Source organism: Zeugodacus cucurbitae, chromosome 4 (assembly GCF_028554725.1).
Source record: "Zeugodacus cucurbitae isolate PBARC_wt_2022May chromosome 4, idZeuCucr1.2, whole genome shotgun sequence".
NCBI lineage: Eukaryota > Metazoa > Arthropoda > Insecta > Diptera > Tephritidae > Zeugodacus > Zeugodacus cucurbitae.
The window spans coordinates 61,444,125-61,466,408 of NC_071669.1; the positions used below are offsets into that span (position 1 = coordinate 61,444,125).

General features: G+C 35.3%; 2 protein-coding genes across 2 annotated transcripts in view; both read right to left on the reverse strand.

Moving 5' to 3' along the window:
* LOC105212472 (uncharacterized) overlaps positions 1-22,284 on the reverse strand; it is a 124,146-nt gene that overhangs the window by 51,119 nt on the left and 50,743 nt on the right. The window lies entirely within an intron of this gene.
* LOC128921428 (mucin-2-like) lies at positions 2,280-5,082 on the reverse strand. The gene is made up of 2 exons (XM_054229120.1): positions 4,981-5,082; positions 2,280-4,916 (listed from the first exon to the last, which is right to left on the reverse strand). Exons 1-2 carry the CDS (start codon positions 4,981-4,983, stop codon positions 2,562-2,564), a joined length of 2,358 nt encoding a protein of 785 aa, XP_054085095.1. The 5' UTR covers positions 4,984-5,082; the 3' UTR covers positions 2,280-2,561.

Genomic DNA, 22,284 nt, shown 5'->3' on the forward strand with positions numbered 1-22,284 from the left:
AATTGGAGAATTTTTTCAGCAACACTTTAATGAAACATAAAGAGAACACTGGAAGATCATCAGCCGCCAATTCCCTATTTGTGAGATTTATATCAGATACAATATTTGAAACACGTATTCTTGGATGTATTGCAAGAATGGAAGAGCCCACAAGAAGGTTTTGGACGCGAAAGCATTCATCGACAGAGCAAGAGGAAGGCCAAGATCAAGATGGAAAGACGAATTAAACAAATATCTGAAGAAACTCAGACTGGAAAACTGGAGAGAGACCGCAGGAGACCGAGTAGCTTGGAGGTATATTGTTCAGCAGGCCAAAGCTAACAGAGAGCCAAATGATGATGATTCTTGGACCAACTAGTAAGCAAACGGATATGTTTTCCAGAACTTTATGTTTTTGAAATTTGGTTATAAATAATTTTGACTATTGCTTGATCTCTGTTATAGTGAAATATATTCGGACTTCTTCTTTGAAAACGAAACTCATGAACTCTTTTCTTTGTACGCTGAGCTCTTTCCCTAATCCAAGAAATCTTGTCATATTTTAAGTAAACCATTATATATAATTTTTGTATGGAAACATAAACGTATTATTTTCACACCTACACAACGACTGCTGCAAAAGGACATATGCTTGTTAAACAAAGAAATAAGCGAAAATTTAATCCTGTCGTTTACGAAAAGGACGCCCTAAAACTAAGCTGAAAATGAAATTTGCGAAAAGCTGAAAATTGGTTTTACACGTGTTGCATGAAGTGGCATAATAAAATATCTGAGCACGAATAAGCACCGCAGCGCACCGAGACTAGCAATGACTAAGTCGTTTTACAACCATTATTGAGTGGCGCTGACTGCGAAAAGACATAAAGTTTTCGTAAAGTAAAGCGATTTTAAGCAGAAAAAGGCAGCAAATAAAAGAGCAACGGTACGGAAGTGCTTAGATATCTTACGCTGTAGCTTCTTTTATTCTCCTTATATTTTCCACTTTCCACTCATGCTACTACCCAGCAATAATTCAATTGCCATTAATTTAAAAGCGACAAAATGCGATGCGAAGTGAAAAGTGAGAGAATGAGAGCGGATGGCAGCCACACTCTGTTTAGCTGCAAGTGTTTGTGGTGATTCAGCAGGCGGACAGTAAGGATGCTTGTGGAAGGATAAGCGAATTGAAAATTAAATGTACACCAATATAATTCGATTGCCTTTGACAAACTGCTAAAAGGACAGTAAACATAGTGGAGCTAATAAACTTTAAAGAAGTTGCAAAGTTCAGCAGAGTTTCAAACTTGCCAAGAAGCAGCCACACACCGACTCAGGCAGGCATACGGATAAGCAGTGCTACGAGAGTGCACTAACTAGCCTCCTCCAAGCATATGTGCGTATTTGTCACATAAGTGGCAAACCAGCAACAAAACGGTAACATAAACTTCCGGCAAAGTCGCACACACACACCACCGACAGCAGCAGCGACCTCAACGAGAGATCATGAATGAAGTGAAGCATGCCATCTGGCAGCCTACACGTAGGAAGGTGAAAGAAATATGGATTCAGTAACCGAGCGTGGCGAGTGCCGTTAAATTTTCACGCAAGGTTAGTTTGCCGCATAACTCTGGCAACAAGCAGTAAATTCAATCGATGTGCCGGAGGTCGTCGTGGCGGGCGTAAGGCCGACAGCTGAAACGCCCAGTGGTTATCCTTGGTGAGCGCGCATTTGGATTGGGCTGGGCGTTTTGTTTTCACTTTACTTTTTGTGTTCTTGCTTTTGTTGTTCCTTTTCTACTATTTATTTGGACTTGTGTAAAGTTTTTGATTTCATGAGAGATTTATAGTGGTCCCATAGAGTACGCGGAAACTTTCACATTCCGAAAACGGAAATAAAATATCCAAGAAAATTCAAAGCGTCACACAAATAAATGCACACACACACACAAACATGCATATTGGTTTGTGGGAAAAGTTTTTCTTACGGCGCTCAAGTTGGAGAACGGCACTTCAAAAGGAAAGAGGTATGCAGGAAAGTAAAGTCTTAGCTCTTGAAGTCATTGAGGAATGTCAGAGCACTGAGACAAATTTTTCATAACCAAGAAATCAACGTAGTTCAATATTAAAGTAAAAATTTCGTTTAACTCTTTAGACTCATGACATTGGAACCTCAAGGTCACTTAGTTACTAACTGTAGAGTAAGTTTTCTAAAGTATGTAGTATGAATATCCGAAATCTGAACGTTTTATAGAACAGAGATCAGAATATTGTATCAAAGTAGTTTGGAATTGAAGCATTAATCTATGAAGTTCCCTTATAAGTCTGGGTTGGTGCTGAGTACGGCGAAGATCTCAGCTTTCTTAGAATGTCTTAAATGATAATATTTCGAGAAAATCGTTAATTAAAAAAAACACTTCGGATTTTAATTTTCGTTTTTATTCTAAAATTTTTCTCAGTGCTTAAAAGTTACAAAGAAACTTTGAACTCAAAACCACGAATATTGGCTGTGATGGTGAGCATGTTATATAATTAATTATGCTGCGGTTATACTCAATTTAATTAAACATTTAATGAGCAAACACCTAATTATTAGGCATAAAAAGATTGTAAATACTTTTCATGAATTTATAAATTGGATTTGGCACCTCCACCTCCAGCATTAGAGATGTCGTAGCTCCCGTCTTTGGCGTGTCCTCTGCCGGTTGCAATGCTGTTGCATTCAACTGTTTGCTGCGATAATAATATTCCACTTCGCCATCATCTATGTCTATAATTGGTTCGATATAGGTTAGGTCCATGGGTGAACTTTCATATGAGATAGGTCCGGATTGTACCCTAACATCTGTTTTTACTGGTTGATGGTAGTAGGAGTGTTGCTCCACTTGATAAGGACGTTCAATATTGTAGGGCCGCTCGTGATAAAATGGCTGCTGCCGATAATTAGATGTAGGGCGTTTTTTTAGTTTTGGTCTTTCGCGATAATACTGTGGCTGCGCGATTCGATAGGGTTCACCACGTTCGACATACGTAATGACCGGTGTAAGCAATGGTTGACCTTGATTGCGATAACGCACAACAGGCGTTAGAAACGGCACACCTTCCGAACGTTCCAAATTATCACTGACTAACGGTGTACTATACCATTGGCGACGCACAAACAAAGAACCATCGTCATCGTCGTCGTTGTCTTGATCGGTTTGCCTCTGTTGGAATTTGGCGTGTTTATGTTGGAGGAGTGCATTCAACACAGCACTTATATTCGTCGCCGTTTCCGTTTGCGTATTTGTTGCAAATTTGGTTTTATTGAAATGATTTGTGGCATTGAAAAGGTTGAACAAAGGAAAGAAATGAAATTTGGTTATATTCGATTGGCTTTGTCGAAAGAAACCGTGACGCGCCGTTGGTGTAACTTCCGGGAGTAGAATTTTGCTTAGCATGTTTGTGAAATTGACTGTGGTTGGGCTCAATAATGTGGTGTAGTTCCAAGTGGTCGGTAGTGAGCTGGGACCAGAACGTGTCTGATTAGTTGCATTGTAGAAGTAGTTGAAAGGATTTAACATATAAGACGGATATATCGGTATGAGATTCGTATACCAAGCCAAGGGCAGCAGTGTCTGCTTTGGTCTGCTGGAACTATGGGAAGGAAGCTTTGTCGATACAGTTGTACTACGATTGTTCAGCTCTGTTGATCTAAATGTTGTTGTTTGAAGCAAATTTATCTCTGTTTCATTATCTTTTTTCCTTTCGGAAACCAAACTTTCGTTTGAATTTGATGCTGGATTTTCAGGTTCTGTTTTATTCTCTACTGTCGTGTTCACAATAGGCACTCGAATTTCGGATGTGTCTAAAATTGTGGAGCTGCGTGTAGAGCTTATTTCCGAAGTTTTGGTCAACTGAATTGATTCAGTAGTTGGTTCGATTGGTGTATAAGCAGTAGTTTCCGTTTTTGAAGATTGTGAAATTGTAATGTCTGTAATTGAATCTACGACTGGAGCAGAAGTAACATTCTGTGAAGGAGATTGTGTTGACTGAGATATTAGGATCTCTTGATCTGAAGTTCCTCCAGCTTCGACGATAGCGATATCTGTATTAACATCTTGATTGCTTATGATATCGATGTCTGATCGATCTATCAAGAATTCTGTTGTCGCAAGCTCATCTGATCTATCAGTTGGGTCCACAGTAGAGCTAAATACATCACCGTTTGGCTTATTTGTACCCAGTGTCTTTACTGCTTCTGTTGTTATTCTCAACATATCTACCATATCACTCGATTGAAAAGCATTTGCTTCGTCGGAATTTAAATTAATAGTATATGGACCCTCGCTAGCAATCTCAGTTGATTTTATATCACTTTCAGTTGTTACATCTGTAGTTATGTATTGTTCATTATCATTTGACAGCTGTTGAGTGAACTCTCTAGTTAAAGTTAGGTTGAAGGCATCATTCAGAGGCGTTAAAGGTTCGATATAATCGACTGAAGCTTTCGAAACGGTTTCTTCGGAAGACATATTTGCAATAGCTGCCTCGATAACTTCCGTGGTAATATCCTTCCACAGATTATTTGCGATGGAATCAGTAGTTGTACTGTCCGCTGTATTATCTTCACCACTAGAATTCGTCACAATATTTTTACTTTCTTCTGTATCCTCTTTAGTTCCATTCAACAAATTGCTGTGAGCTTTCGGCAGCTTCTCTTTAATAACGCCAGAGCTTTCATTTTCGAAAATGAGATCCTTATTTTCAAAATATTTTATAGCTTCTGCTTCAGTATCATTCAATATTATTCCTGCTCCATCTAATTGTGATATTTTATCAGATAAGACTTCGTTGTTAGCCAACATTTTCGTTTCATCTTCCAATAAAAGCTCTTCACTACTACCCGTAGCGAGGTAAACAAGTAGACTTAATGTCAAATATAGTAAAATTTTACGAAACTGAAAACAAGAATCGGGACTTTATGGTTTGCACAAATTATAGTTATATTTCTTGTGTACTCACCATTTTGCTTTCTTAAGCAGAACTAAATAATTTTCTGAAAACACTCGTCTTTTATACTTCAAGGAAGTTTCATGAAATTAAATTCGTTGTATAAGTATAGAGAGTAGACATGAAGAAAATTAACTAGTGATGACCAAAAAAAGTCGACAACTAAGTAATCGATAATTTAAGGTGGTTTTATCGATAACATAATGGATTCTTATAAATGCAACTGGGTTGAGCGAATGACAATACCATTTAATCCAGTAGCTTGACGGCTAAATTGAAAATTAATACTTTGAAATACCAAGTTGCTGCCTCTCAATAATATTTGGATTGCAATTCGAAGTTGTGCTGATTGTGTAATCGATAAATTAAATTATCGACGAATGAAATCATATACCTAAACCCACCTTTTGTCACACTCATAAACCACTTCGGTGGCTTCAAAAGTGGCCCTACCGACCGTTGTTATCACTATTGAGTACCAATAGTGATATTGAGTACCACAAATTTGTAAATCATCGGTAATTTATCACACTACACAGTATTGCCTTAATTGTTTCGTGACATGTGTACTAGATAAATTGCAAATTCCTTGGCTCTTTAAAATATTAATGCAATTAAAGTATAGAATTTGAAACTGACAGTCCTTATCAAATTTAGTAAAGGTCATTGTACATTAACCGCAATTAATTCTCTCATTACGAAGACAAACGAAAACTTCAGCACCAGTTGTATTCCATTATAGTTGTAGTTGTTGTTTTGGAATCTATCGATTTGTGGTGCATAAGACAAATTTGATTTCGGACAAATGGCGAAATGCGTATATTATTCAACATGTCATGTGGCAAGGCGAATGTGCAATAGCTTATCAATAATGAGTGCATGTGCGTTAGATATACATACATATATATACATATTGAAACATATAGTTGTACATACATATGTATGTAATGTATGGTTGATAAATAATTCAATTGCACAAATCCATGTGCTAATACGCATTTAGAATATAGATTTTCTTATATATAATGTACTCTGATATACATATGCTTACATAGGCATGGGTATAAGATGTGAAGCAAGAGTAGTAGTTGGAGGTGCGTACTATCCCTCTACAGTATCTGAGCTCGAACTTAGTTCAACTCCTAATTTATTTTCATGACAATTTTTTTATACTCTCGCAACATGTTGCACATGAGTCACGATGGTCCAAAGCCATATCTCAAAAACTACTTAATCAATTTCAAAGAAATTTGGTTCGTGATATTTCTTTGTCATCCCAATGTTATAGTTTGAAAATGGCCAAAATCGATTTACAACCACGTCTACGGACTATAACCCCGGATTATAGCCCCGGACTATAAATTTTCAAGGCCCAGCTATCGAACACGAGTATGAAGTATGCGGCTATTTTTTTATTAAAAATATCGGTAAATCTCTCGGGTATTCTAAAGTAATTCAAAGAAAATGTGCTCCATCTAAAAGTGTGCGTCTGTCTCAAAAATGGGCAAAATCAGGTTAATGTTATCCATATACCGCCTATACGGATTTTCATACTTCCGGTGGTCTTGTTCGGAATTTAGCCCTTCCTTACTTGTTTCTAATAGCAGTCGTTTCTTGGCTGGTAATTGAGAGCCTCGCCGTGTACTTCTATCTTAAGAAACCGTTCTTATATGCTTCAAATCCTCGACCAAAACATAATAATGGTATGACTCTCTACTTTTCGGATAAAAATCAAAGTACTTAGCATAAATAGTAGAAGAATATTGACAAAACATCTAAAAAAATGAAGAGGTTTGCCTAGACATATAGTGATAATCCAGGCTATTCGAATCAATTATATTATAATATATTTTATCTATTTTACCTCAAACTGAACTATCTATATTTGAACTCTTAAGCTTCTAAAAGAAAAAAGATAAAAACTTATTGACAATGAAATTGTAGCACTGTCTCAACCAACTGATTTTATGAAGTGGCTTTATTAGGAAATCGGTTGACAATGGGCAACAGAACTCTGAAGACCTTTCAATTTATTGTGACAGGCGCGGTAATTTCAAAGTTTTCTTACAAATTCGCTGCTTCTAGAAGTATGAATGTGAAATCAATAATCCTATCCGAGTTGGAGAACAATCAAAGATCACAGATTCCTATTCAAACCAATATGTGGCTAAAGAACTTAAAATGTCTTTTCGTAAGATAACTGTTATTCTTTAATACGTCAATATGTAATTTCGAAGAATTCATATTTTAGAAACTTTAATACTCTCCAGTTATTCAATTGTACCACTTCCCATGGTCATGATTTTATTATTTCACACATTAAATTGCCATTTCACAAATTTTATTATCTCTGTTCACGGTCCCTTGCATAATTTATGCCCATTCATATGAAATAACTGCTGAGATGCAATCGTACAGCATATAAATATACATATATATTTTATATATTCATATATATATATTCGAACGAGATAAGAAATCGTATGAATCCATTCATTTAAAGTCATGGGGAAGAGAGTGAGTGAAACTAAATAACTAATTACATATTCATTAAAAACGAACGAATCGAACGAAAGCGATTGCGATTTCGATTGAGTAAATACTGACAAAACCTACAACAACAACAACAATAATCCAATCGACAACTGCAACTACAATAACAAGTTGGTTGATGGAAGGCGAATTGACACTGCAAATGAAAATGGCAACATATGCACGAGCGCAAGTACAAATGACCGGCTTGGATCAATGAGTAGCAGAGAAAGCTTGAACAGGACCATTTGCCACACACACACATTACACATATGTACATACATACAAATACGGCATATAAATTCGTTAATGTAAAAATCAGCAAAGCTTTTGTGCAAAGTACAAAGTCAATACATTGGTGAGTGAAAGGACCTCCTCCGCACCAGCACAACAGTTCAACTGAGACTGGATGTGGAAGTGGCATGTTATCGTTGATGAGCGGGGTTTGTTGCATGGTTGGCAGACCATTTGTTCTCTTCATTAGTACACATACACTGGTATTATTTACAAACATGCAGTCAAATATAGTGCTTAATCGGCTTTACTGTACATTTGTATATGTGTGTACAAAGTACATTGTTGATGTTAATCGAATGTAGCATATGTGTTTATTGACTACTAAACCTGAATGGAAAATTAATTTTCCTTAAATAAATATAAATTGCATTTTTATGTTTTCATTACTTCATTAGCTGGCGAAATGATGTCGATGAGAGTACATAAAATATTTACGTACATATATACATATGTATATGCTCATACATATATTTGTGTTCGTTAGTACTTTGTAAAATATTATTGCAATACAACAGAAACGTTTATTTAAACATATCATATTATATAAAAAAACTATGGAGAACCGATACGTACATAACCGTCCAATGGCGCCGTTATTCTAATGAAAGCTATCAATAGGGTGTCTCTTCGGATTTAAAAAAAAAATTAGCATTATCGGTTAATGATTTGGCTCTTTTTTTGTAGGAAAAAATCACACAGAGAAATTAAAGTCATATCAAACAGTACTTGTCATACATATATGATACAGAAGAGTTTCTTCTTCAATGGCGATCGTCAAACAATTAATTTACGTTTTCTAACATCGGTTTCTGACGAGCCACAACCATGTGATTTGAAAATGGCAGAGGATAACGTGGTAAAAGTCAACGATCTCGATATATTGTTAGACCGTGAATCGAACGTGTGCAAGATAGCTGAAACAAATCTCAAAATCTTACTTCGGACAACAAGCCCAACAGTTAGACCACTTGACAGTAGTCTTTGAGGCTGATTTAATACAATATTTTATGACAGTCGATGGAAAATTAATCTCCCGGAAACGAAGGAACATTAGAAATAGTGAATTTCACTCTCAAACCTGCCGAAACCGGGGAAGATCAAGTCTGTTTCATCGAAAGGCTTACCCCACCCACAAAATTCTACAGATTTGACCATATTTTGTTCACAATTTTGAAAAGTTCCCTCATCGGCCGGAAATGTAAGTTGAATGAGGAGGTTATCAAGAAAATTTTAATGCGTTACGTGCTTTTAGAACGCTAGCGATTGGGCTTGTCTTCGGATTTAAAAAAAAAATGCTCTTTTTTAGTGGGAAAAAATCGCACAGAGAAATTTAATTCAAATCATACAGTACTTGGATGCCATACAAATATGATGCAGAAGTGTTTCTTCTTCAATGGCGATTGTCAAACAATTATTTAACGTGTTTTAACATCGGTTTCTGACGAGCCACAACCAGAGGATAGAGGCAGAGGATAACGTGGTAAAAGTCAACGATCTCGATCTATTGTTAGACCGTGAATCGAAGTTCTGCGAGGTAGCTGAAACAAATCTCAAAACCTCATTTCAGACAACAAGCCCAACAGTTAGACCACTTGACAGTAGTCTTTAAGGCTGATTTTATGCAATATTTCTCGACCGTCAAGGAAAGATGAATCCACTGGAAACGAAGGAACATTAGAAACAGCGAATTTCACCCTCAAACCTGCTGAAACCGGGAAAGATCAAGTCTGTCTCATCGAACTGTTTACCTAACCCACAAAATTCTTCAGATTTGACCACATTTTGTTCACAAATTTGAAAAGTTCCCCCATCGGCCGGAAATGTAAGTTGAATGAGGAGGTTATCACCGCCACGGTATGCACTCCGCAGATCTTGAGAAATTGTGTTCTTCAGACATTTTGAAGAAGTTGGTGATTTGCTGATGCAGCGATTTGAGCTAAATGAAAACTGTGTTGAGATATAAACTGACATTTTTTCCAAAAAAAAATCGTTTATGGACTGAGTACTTTTCGAACCATCCTAATATTTGTACAATAAATAAAATGCTAAGACACTAAGCTCGTTGAAGAATCTGAAGTAATCTGAGGTATGTATGTCCTTCCAACACTTACTATAAGAAAGCCACGATGCACCTTGCACGACAGTCGTAACTAACATTTTCTAGCAGTAGATGCTATAATATTGCTTCCGCCGTTTTTCAATAGATGTCTCTAGGGTCAAGCACTGGTCGATTAAATCGTTTTATATCGATCTTGGACATTTGTGTCAACATTAACCCAACAAAATATTTGGAGAAACTTATTCTCAACTGTCAAATTTTCACTTTTTGAGCCGAATTCTCGACATTTGCACGAAATACGCATGCTACCAGAAAGATGGTCAAAAGTAGTAGCTAGCGACGGCTAATATTTTGAATAACATTTTTGTAAGCGTTTTTATACAAAAAAAAACCTTAAATTTACAAAAAAAAACGGCGGAAGCTAAGTTGTAGACCTAATACATTTAGTTCCCAATTTCTTTTCTTTAAAGGCAATAGTTGAACTGACGTAACATTAAATTTTGTACTGAAGTTTCATTTCATAGGATTCACAAAATTTTATATATACCGCCCTCTACATGGCAACTTCAGCCAATTGCAGAAACAATGCAGTTATTTAACCCCAAGTTGCTTATCCGCAATGCAACCCTCTGTTCAGTTTTTCATTACATGATAAACTGTATCTCCTTATGCTACGACTTCACTCTTTCTGAATTTCTAACAAGAAAATAGGATTTCTTTGCTGCCAGCAGAAAGCATATGTTCAAGTGAAGGGTGTACAATGCCGAAAGAAAAATGGAAGAAAAAAAAAATTGCAAATTCTATTAGGTCTAAAGAACGAAATTACTTATATCTCGTAGAAAATCCACAAAAGCAAGAGTTTAAAGACATTGAAGCATAGTGTAGGAAAAGTGTTCAGAAATTGAGATAAAACATATGCTTGCAGTAAGAATGAGCGGCATGCGACAAGGCAATGCCGTTGCGTTAATGAAATGCCGCAAATGCTTGTTAGCAGAAAAGTAACGAAAAAAGTGCTGAAATAAGTAGGTACATGTGCTTTTTTTTCTTTATATAACCAAAATTGAATGCCAAATGGCAGCTAAAAGACTGAGAGAATTGATTTTGTCCTTTTTGAATAGGAATTTCTTTCTTCTCTGTTAGTTGAGCGCCAAAGCGACTTTGCAAATGTAGTTATCTGCCAGCTAAAGTGCACAATCAACTCCGTATTCTACTTTTCTTCGTCGCAACTCTTTTTGCTGCGACCTTTACTTTGTCTTTTTCAACTGATTTGATAAGCCTGACAAAGTGGAAAATTGCCTGGCTAGTCAGTCAGTCAGTCATCCAGTCAGCTAGTCAAGCAGTGAGTTAGCTAGCTGCACACATATTGTTGCTATTGTTGCCATTCGTGTTACAATGCCATTTACTTTGGCTCAATTGACTCCAGTCACGGGAGATGCAATGTAAGAGCGTGTGCTGCAGCAGAGATAGTGTTGCAAAAGCGCTAAAAATCGTTAATGTACTGAGGTATATACATATATATGAACATATTTTGACTGCAGCATCTGCTTGTTTTATCTTTATACTTTCTTTCTTTGCGATCAGCTTATGGTCTCTTTCCAAGAGGATTTTCGCTAGAAAATATGAGAAACCAGAAATGTTTAGCCATTTTGACCGATTAGTGACTGTATTAAGAATATAATCATCACGACACGGATCTGAGAAGTTTGAAGAAGTTATAACCCAAATATTTGATCGAACGAATTCCAAAAGAAGCTGTTACTTGAAAAAATCCACAAAATTATTTTGGATTAACGCAAAATGAAGTTGATCGAGTTAGCTGACATTCTAAAGATAGGTAACACTCTAAGGGTGCGTAAGGTTCATATAAATTTGGATATAGAAAAGTTCTGAACGAAGTAGGTACCGTCCGAGCTCACACTAGATCGATACGCCGTATCGAATACCAATAAAACTATATTAAAATAGCATTAATTGCTTCGAATATGATAGATATTCTCCGCATCTGGCAGCCAATGATTTTTTTCTAACCTCAGGCCTCAGTAAATGGTTACTGAAAGTAAATAAAAGGCAACTCCCGAGACTAATTTTGGAACGTTGCGAATTAGAACCAAAGCATTTGAGGCTTCCGCGAAATCTAACCCCATCTTTGTCGAAAAGTATGTTGATCTCTAACTTTTCTAGCATTGAAACAAATATTAGCTTAAAATGGCTATTTCAATCGTTGAATCTACGTGGTTGAAGGTAAAAAATTATCGATAAGCAGCCCATGTAAATAGAAAACGATCCTGGAAATACGAGTGATCGTGTAATACTATATAAATGATGCTAGGAGTGTATTACCTTCAATCAGTTTTAAAAGCATCTCAAGAAGCCGAGATTAGGACAGAGAAAAACGTTTTTGTAAAAACTCTTCGCATCTGAGAAGATCTCAAATATTTAGCAACCATGGAGGTTTAGAACTCACTTCACTTTTTGACGGCAAATGAGGTTCTCTAGAACGATTTGAGCAACACAACAAGAACTCCCTCAATAAAATGCAGTATGCACTAAATTTTTCATACAACTCCAGCGATAACGAGCGAAAAGCACTTACACTATACACTACACAGACAAATAAGTAGGGTCAGTTAAAACAAATGCAAGCAAAAAACTTTCAAAACCCCAAAAAGTTTAAACACTAAATGTTAAAAAGGGTAAATAGAGCGCATTTGCGAACAACCTGGAAAAAAACAACAAAAGCACGAACAGCGCAACAAACTTAGCGGGCAGTTACCTAACCGGGCAAAAGGACGGAGGGGAATACGCCCGCAACAAAACAAGCAAACTGCCCACAACTCACCAAACGAAAGTTTAGCGACTAGCCAAAGCAGCCAGCTAAACTTCGAATTACCAACAGCTGTGGCAGCTGGAAGTTGCAAGTTGCACATACAAGCATACATATGTGGATACAGCCTCATACAGCCCAAGGACAAAATATGAGACACGGCAGACAGGCAGGCGAGCGAGCGAGTTTGGCAAAAAATGAGGAACACAAATATTTTTCGTAAAGCAAAATAGGAAATCTACTGAACAAAGAAGCAGTTGCCAAGCATCGGTCTTTCCCGACACAGACATACTCTTACACATGCCAACGATGAGTAAATATTTCACGAGGCAGCAACATTGTGATAATAATCAGATTTTCAATGTTGCCGCTGTTGCACTTTGTGGCTGTTTTGTTGGCATAAGCGTACAATATGTTGCAAGGCGCGCACTAATGGCAGCTGGTCACACACGCCGCAGAAGCGTTCTGTCCTACGCCGCTTGCAAGCAGGTGTTTTACGCTGGACTTTAACACAAAATTCGGTTTACAGCAAAACGGTCGTTCACATACGCTGAGAGAGTACAACGGATAACTGAAATGTCATAAGTAGCATGACAACAATTGATATTGTTGAAATATTTAATGAATTAATGGGTGATCCATGTAGAGGTACTTATTTCAATAACAGATCACATGTCATGTCATGTTATTTTATCATCATGAATAGATTTACGCCTGAACAACGTTTACAAATTGTATTTCGCGCGCTTCGCTCAACTTATTATCAACATAATCGGCCTACTGACTATACTATTCGCAACACTATCACCCATCTTGAGACCCAACATTCATTGTTGGATAATATTCGACTGAATAGACCAGCTCCTGCACGCAGGGAAGAAAATATAGCAGCCGTAGCTGAGAGTGTACACGAAAACCGTGGGGAGTCGATTCGGCGCCGTTCGCAACAACTCGGACTGATAACTTGGTACATTTTACGTCGAGATCTTAAGCTTGTGCAAGAACTGAAGCCACTCGCTCCGACCTTTTCGAGCCAAATTATATTCAGCGATGAGGCCCATTTCTGGCACAATATGTATCTAAATAAGCAAAATTTTCGCATTTGGGACGAAGAGGTTAAAGCGCTGTCATTTCATCAAGAAAAAAAAGGTTTGGTGTGATTTGTGGGCCGGTGGAAACATCGGTTCATATTTCTTCAAAAATTATGCAGGTGAGAACATAGCGACCATTCAATAGCGACCGTTATCGCGCCATGATAACCGACTATTTGATGATTGAAATTGAAGCTCGTAATCTCGGTGACATTTGTTTTTAACAAGACGGCGCCACTTCCCACACATCGCATCAATTAATGTATTTATTGAGAGAACACATCGGTGAGCAGATAATTTCACGTTTATGGTCGGTCAATTGGTCACCAAGATCGTATGTTATCACACTGCTGGAATAATTGATTGAATTTTCTGTGTTTTTTCTTTAAAACAGTAGGGATCGTCGCATAGTTCAAAAAAAGCACCACAACAGCTCAATAAATGTATCATTTGAACTATAGAACTATAGAGAATAGACAATAGAAGCTTTCAAATGCGAATAATGATACTTAAATGTCCAAAAATATAGCTTTGTGATGTTCATGCAAGTTTTGATGACGCGATGTGAATTGATTTGGTAAACATTATTTGGACTTAACTTATATGTATATAGATGTAAAATTTTTAATTTGTCACATGGTTATATGACATGATGTAATTTAATATTATGTCAAATGGTGGCGATGACATCACTAAAATGCCATGAGTTGCATACTCGTATGATGTAATTGACGGTGCGATGTGATTTTAAGTCACACGATATCAATTACATCACATGATGAAGTGTGATTGAAGTGTGATAAAATTCGAAGAGCATTTTTTGAACTGCCTCAACATTTATAGTATGTGGATAGAACCAATTTTGTAGATAATATTCTGACTTGATGATATGATGTGATTTATTATCACATCAACAGAAGTGATTCGAATCAATAATTAGGTAATGAATAAATTATGTAAATAATGTTTTTAAATCATATGATTTTCATATGAAATTGCTTTTTTAACAAGGATATCCAAGATTTTGTAATATAATGTTCTATGATGATATGATGTGGTGATGTGATCATATGTCATGTGATCAAATTTATAAAAATTTATAAAAATCAATTCAATGCAAGAGTATATGATTTTTATTTTGGTATTTAATATAAATAAGTGTTCTTATATTTATGATGATTTAGTATAGAATTGTATTACATGATATGATATGATGCAATTTTCTACTAAAACGCTTGCAAAGCGGGAAAGAAAACTTGAAATATATTGAATTATGATCCTTCAGACACTCGCGTCCAACGTTTAAGCGCCATTTTAAAGTGCTTACTGCCAAGTTAGACGTAGTTTCACAACGCTATGCTATTGACACAGAATACTTGGCGTCTTTCAGCTGCACTTAAGCTCTGCCAGCGGCATATTGTTATGAAAACTGTCACGCCACTACCACAAATAGCTGAAATAATTTCTATTCTCATAACTTTTTTAAACTTTTTTGTTATTTCTTTATAATTTGCCGTACTTATGTGCTCACAAATACAGATGTACATACCCATGCAAGTAAGTTTGTATTACAGCGAAGGATTATTATTTTTTCAGTTATTGCATTTTTCCCCATATGATTGCGTCAACAAGTCTGCCAGTGCTTATGTGAAGCTTCCGCACCTAGCACGAGTATAAAGTGCTTGAACCCTTTCGTGTGAGTGTGTAACTGTTTTTTGATTTTTTTTTTCTTTTTTCTGCAATTTCAGCTGATGATCCGTGCGAAAGCATGCATTTTTAGTTTCTTTTTCTGTTTATTTTCACTACACGGTTTCGTTAACCTCGCTTCCGCTTCCGTTGCTGCCATGCTTTTGTTGTTGTTTTTGTTATCTGCTAACAGCACGGTTTTATCAACACTAACCGTTTCATATGTGTATGTGTAATGCCCATTTTCGCGCCCCCATTGAAAAGTGTTTGCTTCCTGGCTTCTCGGTGTCTCTCTCTCTCGCCGTTTTTGTTTCGTTTTAATTGCGCTTTCGTTTATTCTAATTTTTTCTCGGTGTGTTACACTGGTGTAGTTTTTCATTTCATTTTTTGGTTGCTTTTGTTTCTGCTTTTTTTTCTTGTTTGTTGGTTTAGTGTTTTCCTCGGTATTTCATCTCACTTATGCCACTGATGGTGTGTGCAACAGCAATCGAAAAGAGTTCCCATGAATGATTTAGAAGTAAACACTATTAACAACACCCACACGACGTCCCTAAAAACCCTAAGGCACCATGCAAATTGCATACAAAGACATAACGGTACATACAACACATATACGAGTACGAATTGGTGTAACCACACGTGCGAAGTACAACACCACGCCATACATACATATGTATATGAATAGTTGCGTGTATGTGTCTATTTGTTCACCTGCATTTGTCTATCCAGTTGAGTCCTGAAACCCTTTCATGTCGCTAACGCACACATTTTTTGTCATATACATATAGTCAGCATTAGCTGCAGGCGATTGCGCATTCATCACACGCAACACATTGACTTAGCGATTTAAATGCGGGAGTATATATATTGCATATGTTCAAGCGAGTATATGGCTGTATATGTATATACATACATATATACATATCGTACTAGATGAATATATATTCGTTTTTAAAAGCAAAATGGAACCGGATAAAGTTCGTTAAGTTCGCTAATTTCTTGCAAGCCGATGTTTTGAGTCCTTTTAAGTCAATTCAAATTGAGTTAAAAACTAATTAAGTTAAAAATTATATAAGTTACGTTATGTTAAGTTAAGTTATGTTAAGTTAAGTAAAGTTAATTTAAGTTAAGTTATGTTAAGTTAAGTAAAGTTAATTTAAGTTAAGTTATGTTATGTTAAATTTTGTTAAGTTAAGTTATGTTATGTTAAGTTAAGTTAAGTTAAGTTAAGTTAAGTAAAGTTAAGTTAAGTTAAGTTATGTTAAGTTATGTTATGTTAAGTTAAGTTATGTTAAGTAAAGTTAAGTATAAGGAAACTATTATTATTAGATATAATACAAAAAATTTAGTTAAAAATTTGTCGATCGTTTTTAATTTATTTTATCTTAAGTTAAGTTGTCTGTCTGAAGGCCTGAACCGAAACGCTTTCGTCCGCATAGACTTTAGACTTTACATATCCTCACAGGAAAAAATCTAGTGATAACGGTCGCCATTGACGGTTACATTATCACCGCCAACATTTTTGTAGAAATATGGACCGATGATTCCACCGACCCACAAACCACACCATGCATGCTGGACGTGGTCTATTTGATCGAATATTATCCACTGTTGGATCTCAAGATGGGTGATGTTGTTGCGAATACTAGTATGCTCTGTATGATTGATTATGTTGATCATAAGTTGAGCGAAGCGAGCGAAACGAAACCCAGCACCGACCATACCAGTACTTTCTCTATGGTCCACCCTGTTTTAATAGCACGCCTTCCCTCTTAATGTCACTTAAAATCAGACTCGAATACCCATTATTAATTGGCTCAATATGATCATTATAGGCTCTGTAAAAACAACACTAAAACTGAAATAATGAATCCGTACATAATTACACTTAATTTATATTGAAAACGTTTAAATAGTGATATATCCATTAATATCCATTAATGGGTATAAAATTGCGTAAACTTTTACAAAAGCTTTAACATAAGTGTAAGTATTTCGCCAATAACGTTTCATTTCGTTTCATATTTCATTAGCAGCTGGTTGACTTAAATATAACAAACAAAATTTGTGGAAACATGTTGGACTACGGCAATAAATTTCTTTTGGTGGTTTTCATATTGCCACTGCTGTATAAGCTCAATAACTGCGAGGTAAAAATAGTCATATTAAAATATTTTCTGATAAAAATATTGTGATTTTGTGCTTGATTTCAGCGTAACTTTGGCATTGGCATATATTATATGAATTACACCGCCGGTCAAACGTCTAACTTCAGTGTATTCAATTATAAATATTACAACGTGAAGAATAAAATAGTGATTTATGTTGATTTTAAAACGCACGAAAATATGCCGAGTTTATCTGCACATGTCAAACTGGATATATTACGCGCCAACAATAACAAAATGAATATACTAAATACAGTACAGGATATATGCAAATTGATAAATGGCGTGCATAATGTTAGATTAATGAAAGTTATAGCGGAGCAAATTATGCGAACAACCAACATGGAGTGCCCCTTTTTAGCAGTGAGTGTATTGGAGATTATTATTATTATTAGATTATGCTAATTATTTTATTTTTTTTGTTTAATTTTTCTTTTACTTTTTTCAACTAGAACAAAAAATATGTTGTCAATAATTACACCTTGGAACCGGAAGTGCTTCCAGCATTCTCCCCACCACTACACTGGGTTATACAAACACAATTTAAATTTGGCAACAAATCTTTGGGATATATGACTCTTCATGGTAATATTTACAAACTTAAAACTTAATAAAGCGAAGATTCAACATTATATATACATATATAACGGAAGTTATCAGTATAAAAAATACATAACTGCTTTTAAGAATGACATATACTTTAATTTCTTCAAATAATTATGTACTTCAAATACACCAATTCAAGCAAATCAAACGTGAGTGTAGCTCTATTCTTTTTTTTAGTTGAAGTGACGTTATGTTAAGTTTAATATACTTAACTCAGTTAATCATGTGATTTGTAATCAATATGCAGCTAACTTCGTTGTTAGAATCTATATTAGTTTTCCTAACAAAGCTCGTTGCTGGAGTGAAAGCGTTTTATGTGACTGTGCAAAGAAATGTCTGGCACTTTAAAAATTTGAAATCGGCGCACAGTAAAATATTTACAATAATAATACATATACTTTCTCATTATAGATTATCCCATAAAAGCAGTTTTCACGGACCATGGTTTTACATATCCGAGACTGAAGTCACTAGAAAGTAAAATGGTGAATTATGTACGACAATATAATTTTTGTTAGAATTAACTAAACCCAAAAACAAACACACTGTACTAACGTCAATTTCACGCCTCATTGACCGTTATTAATATTGGAATAATTAATAGCTTTATTAGTACATAAAAACTAAATATCTGACATATAAGATCTAACAAAATAAATACATTATATTTCCATTAAATTGGAGGTTTCATTTAGCATTGTTACATTGATGATGTGATTTAGCAGATAGGTATAAATGTATATCCATCGCCTTTATCACCGGTCAAAGTATAATATTTTTATTGGGGAATATAAGTAATTATACACTTTCACAATCCATAAACATTGAATGTACAAGTTTCCGCTGAGTTGTAATAGTTTTAAGTTTCGTCTATGGTTCGAGAAACCGAAATATTTCACGATATACAGATACATATGTGTAGATTTAAAGCCTTAAACCAACAGGAGAAATAGCCGAAATTTCATCCAAACCCCTACCAACCAACTAGGGAAGATATTCTCGCTGTCGCTGTGTAGGCAAATTCCTCCCAGTTCGTTAGCAATTTTCGAAGCTTTCGATACGGTCAATAACAAATCGTATTCAAAGACATAGGTGGAGTTACACTCCCGCCTAAAAAATGAAAGTGAAATTTTTGATCAGTCATAACAACGAAGTAATTAAGGGGCTCAACAAGTTGGGGACCAAAGTGAATCTTTGTTATCATAAATAGTGAACGCTGAGCGAGAATTGTCTCATGGAACACAAATAACCACTTTCTTTATGTTCCGAACTGTCGAAATATCATGTCTACCTTAGATTATATTGATAATGATGGTTTTTAATACTCATCATTACATTAACAACAATAAATGCTATATGCCATTAATGTGTATATAAATAAATTTTGTCAACAACAATCAATTCCTTTAAAAATTTGAGCAGAAGCTGGTTGACTTAAATATTACAACCAAGATTTGTGGAAACATGTTCGACTTCGGCAATAAATTTCTTTTGGTGCTCCTCATTTTTCCACTACTATCTGAGCTCAATAATTGCAAGGTAACTAAATTAATTTCATTAAAATATGATCTTATAAAAATATTCTGTTTTTGCTCCTGTTTTCAGCGCAACTTTGGCATTGGTATTTATTACATGAATTACACCGCCGGTCAACAGTACAACTTCAGCGTATTCAATTACAAATATTACAACGTAGACAATAAAATAGTATTTTATGCTAATATTAAATCACACGAAAATATGCCAAGTTTCTCAGCACATGTCAAACTCGCGCTAATAATAACAAAATGAATATACTAAATACATTAATGAAAGTTATAACGGAGCAAATTATGCGAAAAACCAATGCGAAGAAGTGCCCCTTTTTAGCAGTGAGTATGTTGCCGTTAAATTTAATGCTAATTATTTCCTTGTTTTATTCAATTTATTGTTTCGTTTTTTTTTTCAACTAGAATAAAACATATGTGGTCAATAATTACACCTTCGACCCGGAAATGCTTCCAGCATTCACTCCACCACTACACTGGGTTATACAAACACAATTTACATTTGGTAAAAAATCTTTGGGATTTATGATTCTTCAGGGTAGTATTTAAAAAATATTTTAAGTATTAATAAAGCTCAATTTCTGTATAACATAACGAACAAGAAGTTATCACTATAAGACAGTTATTCATGTGAACTACTTTAAGGTGCACACCTAGTGTAATGGCCTAAAAAAAGGTGATTTTTGGGAATTTTATCAATTATTCCAAAATTTTAAGAATATACATATTTATACATGTTTCAAGAACATATAGTGAATTTTTTGAAAAAAAGAAATTAAATATTTTTTAAGTTATAGTCGATCTCCAACGGCGCGAAAAAAAAGGTCCTTCACTGCTGCAGTGATTCCGGCCTTCTCCGTGGATGAAATCTAAAAAAAAAAATTCTCCTTAAACTAGATAATATTGTCTGTACAATGACCTACGAAAAAATCAAAAATTGATAATATGGCGGCTTTTAAAAAAAATAGTCGAATTTTACCCAAAATCTTTTTTGATCAGATCAAAAATCAATAGGTCATTGTACGGAGAACTATATATAGAACATGTAAAAAAAACTCGATAGTGATCGGATCATTTGTTTTTGAGTAATCACTGCAGCAAATTCGGAAAATGATGTTTCGAGAAAAACGCGTTTAAAGATAAAATGATCGTATTCACTGTTACCGAGCGGCTGCTTTTTAAATTGCTATAACTCAAAAACTATTTGAGATATCGATTTGAATTTTTTTTTTTTTTTTTTTTTTCAATATTTCTTTATTTATTGAATCTGCTTTGTTTAAAGCCTAACAATAAGTATTAAAATCTTAAATCTATTTACAACTAAGTAAGCTCAAGAATGTGTTTGAGCTTTTTGGCAGAACGTTGCTCTTTAGTAGGCAGGTAGATCTCTTCTTTTTAAACGAGTTTGATTGGAATGTACCAAGGCGTTTGCCAATGGGTTTGGATGTTCACGAAGTTTAGAAATATATTTCTTTCTGCTGTCCTCTATTTCCTTCTTTACCATAGGAATATCAAGATCCTTATGGATATTTTCATTACGCATGTACCATGGTGAACCCGTTATTGTTCTAAGCATTTTAGATTGGAATCTCTGAATTTTATCAATGTTGGTTGCACAGGTCGTACCCCACAGTTGAATACCATACATCCAAATCGGTTTTATGATTGCATTGTATAACAGGACTTTGTTGTCTAGGCTAAGTTTAGAATTTTTGTTTAGAAGCCAATTTAAATTTGCTGCTCTTAACTTCATGCAAGTTACTTTACTCGCTATATGTTTCCGCCACATAAGCCTTCGATCCAGGTGAATCCCAAGATAAGTTACTTCATTCGCTTGGGGTACTAATACATTGTTTATTTTAATTGTCCGACATGTTTCTGGCCATAGAGAAAATGTAACATGCTTGCATTTTTGCTCATTAATTTTTATACGCCAGTTGGCTAGCCATTCTTCGACACAAGTTAAGTGCTCCTCTAATACTCTTGATGCTCTAATGGGGCATTTGTTTCGGCTTACTATGGCTGTGTCATCCGCAAAAGTGGATGTCAATACGTTGTTAGCTATTGGAAGGTCTGCTGTATATATTATGTACAGAGTGGGGCCTAATACACTGCCCTGAGGTACACCGGCCCTTATTGCTCGTTCTTCTGATATAAAATCTGCTACTTTAACCGTAAATTTCCTATTTCTTAAATAAGACTCCAATGTTTTATGCAATTCGTAAGGTAAAACGTTTTTGATTTTCCATAAAAGGCCTTCATGCCAGACCTTATCGAACGCCTGAGCTACATCGAGAAAAATAGCTGAACAGTACTCTCTGTGCTCGAATGCTTTCCTGATTTCGTTTGTAATTCTATTCACTTGCTCTACTGTATTTGAAATTTTAATATGTTATTTTTAAAGGTGTAATCTACCGAAATATGAACCAAAAAATTATTAAATTATTTTTTTTTTTGAAATTTCACATAAATTTCACTTAATCTCTTTAGCAAACACGAGTGTAAT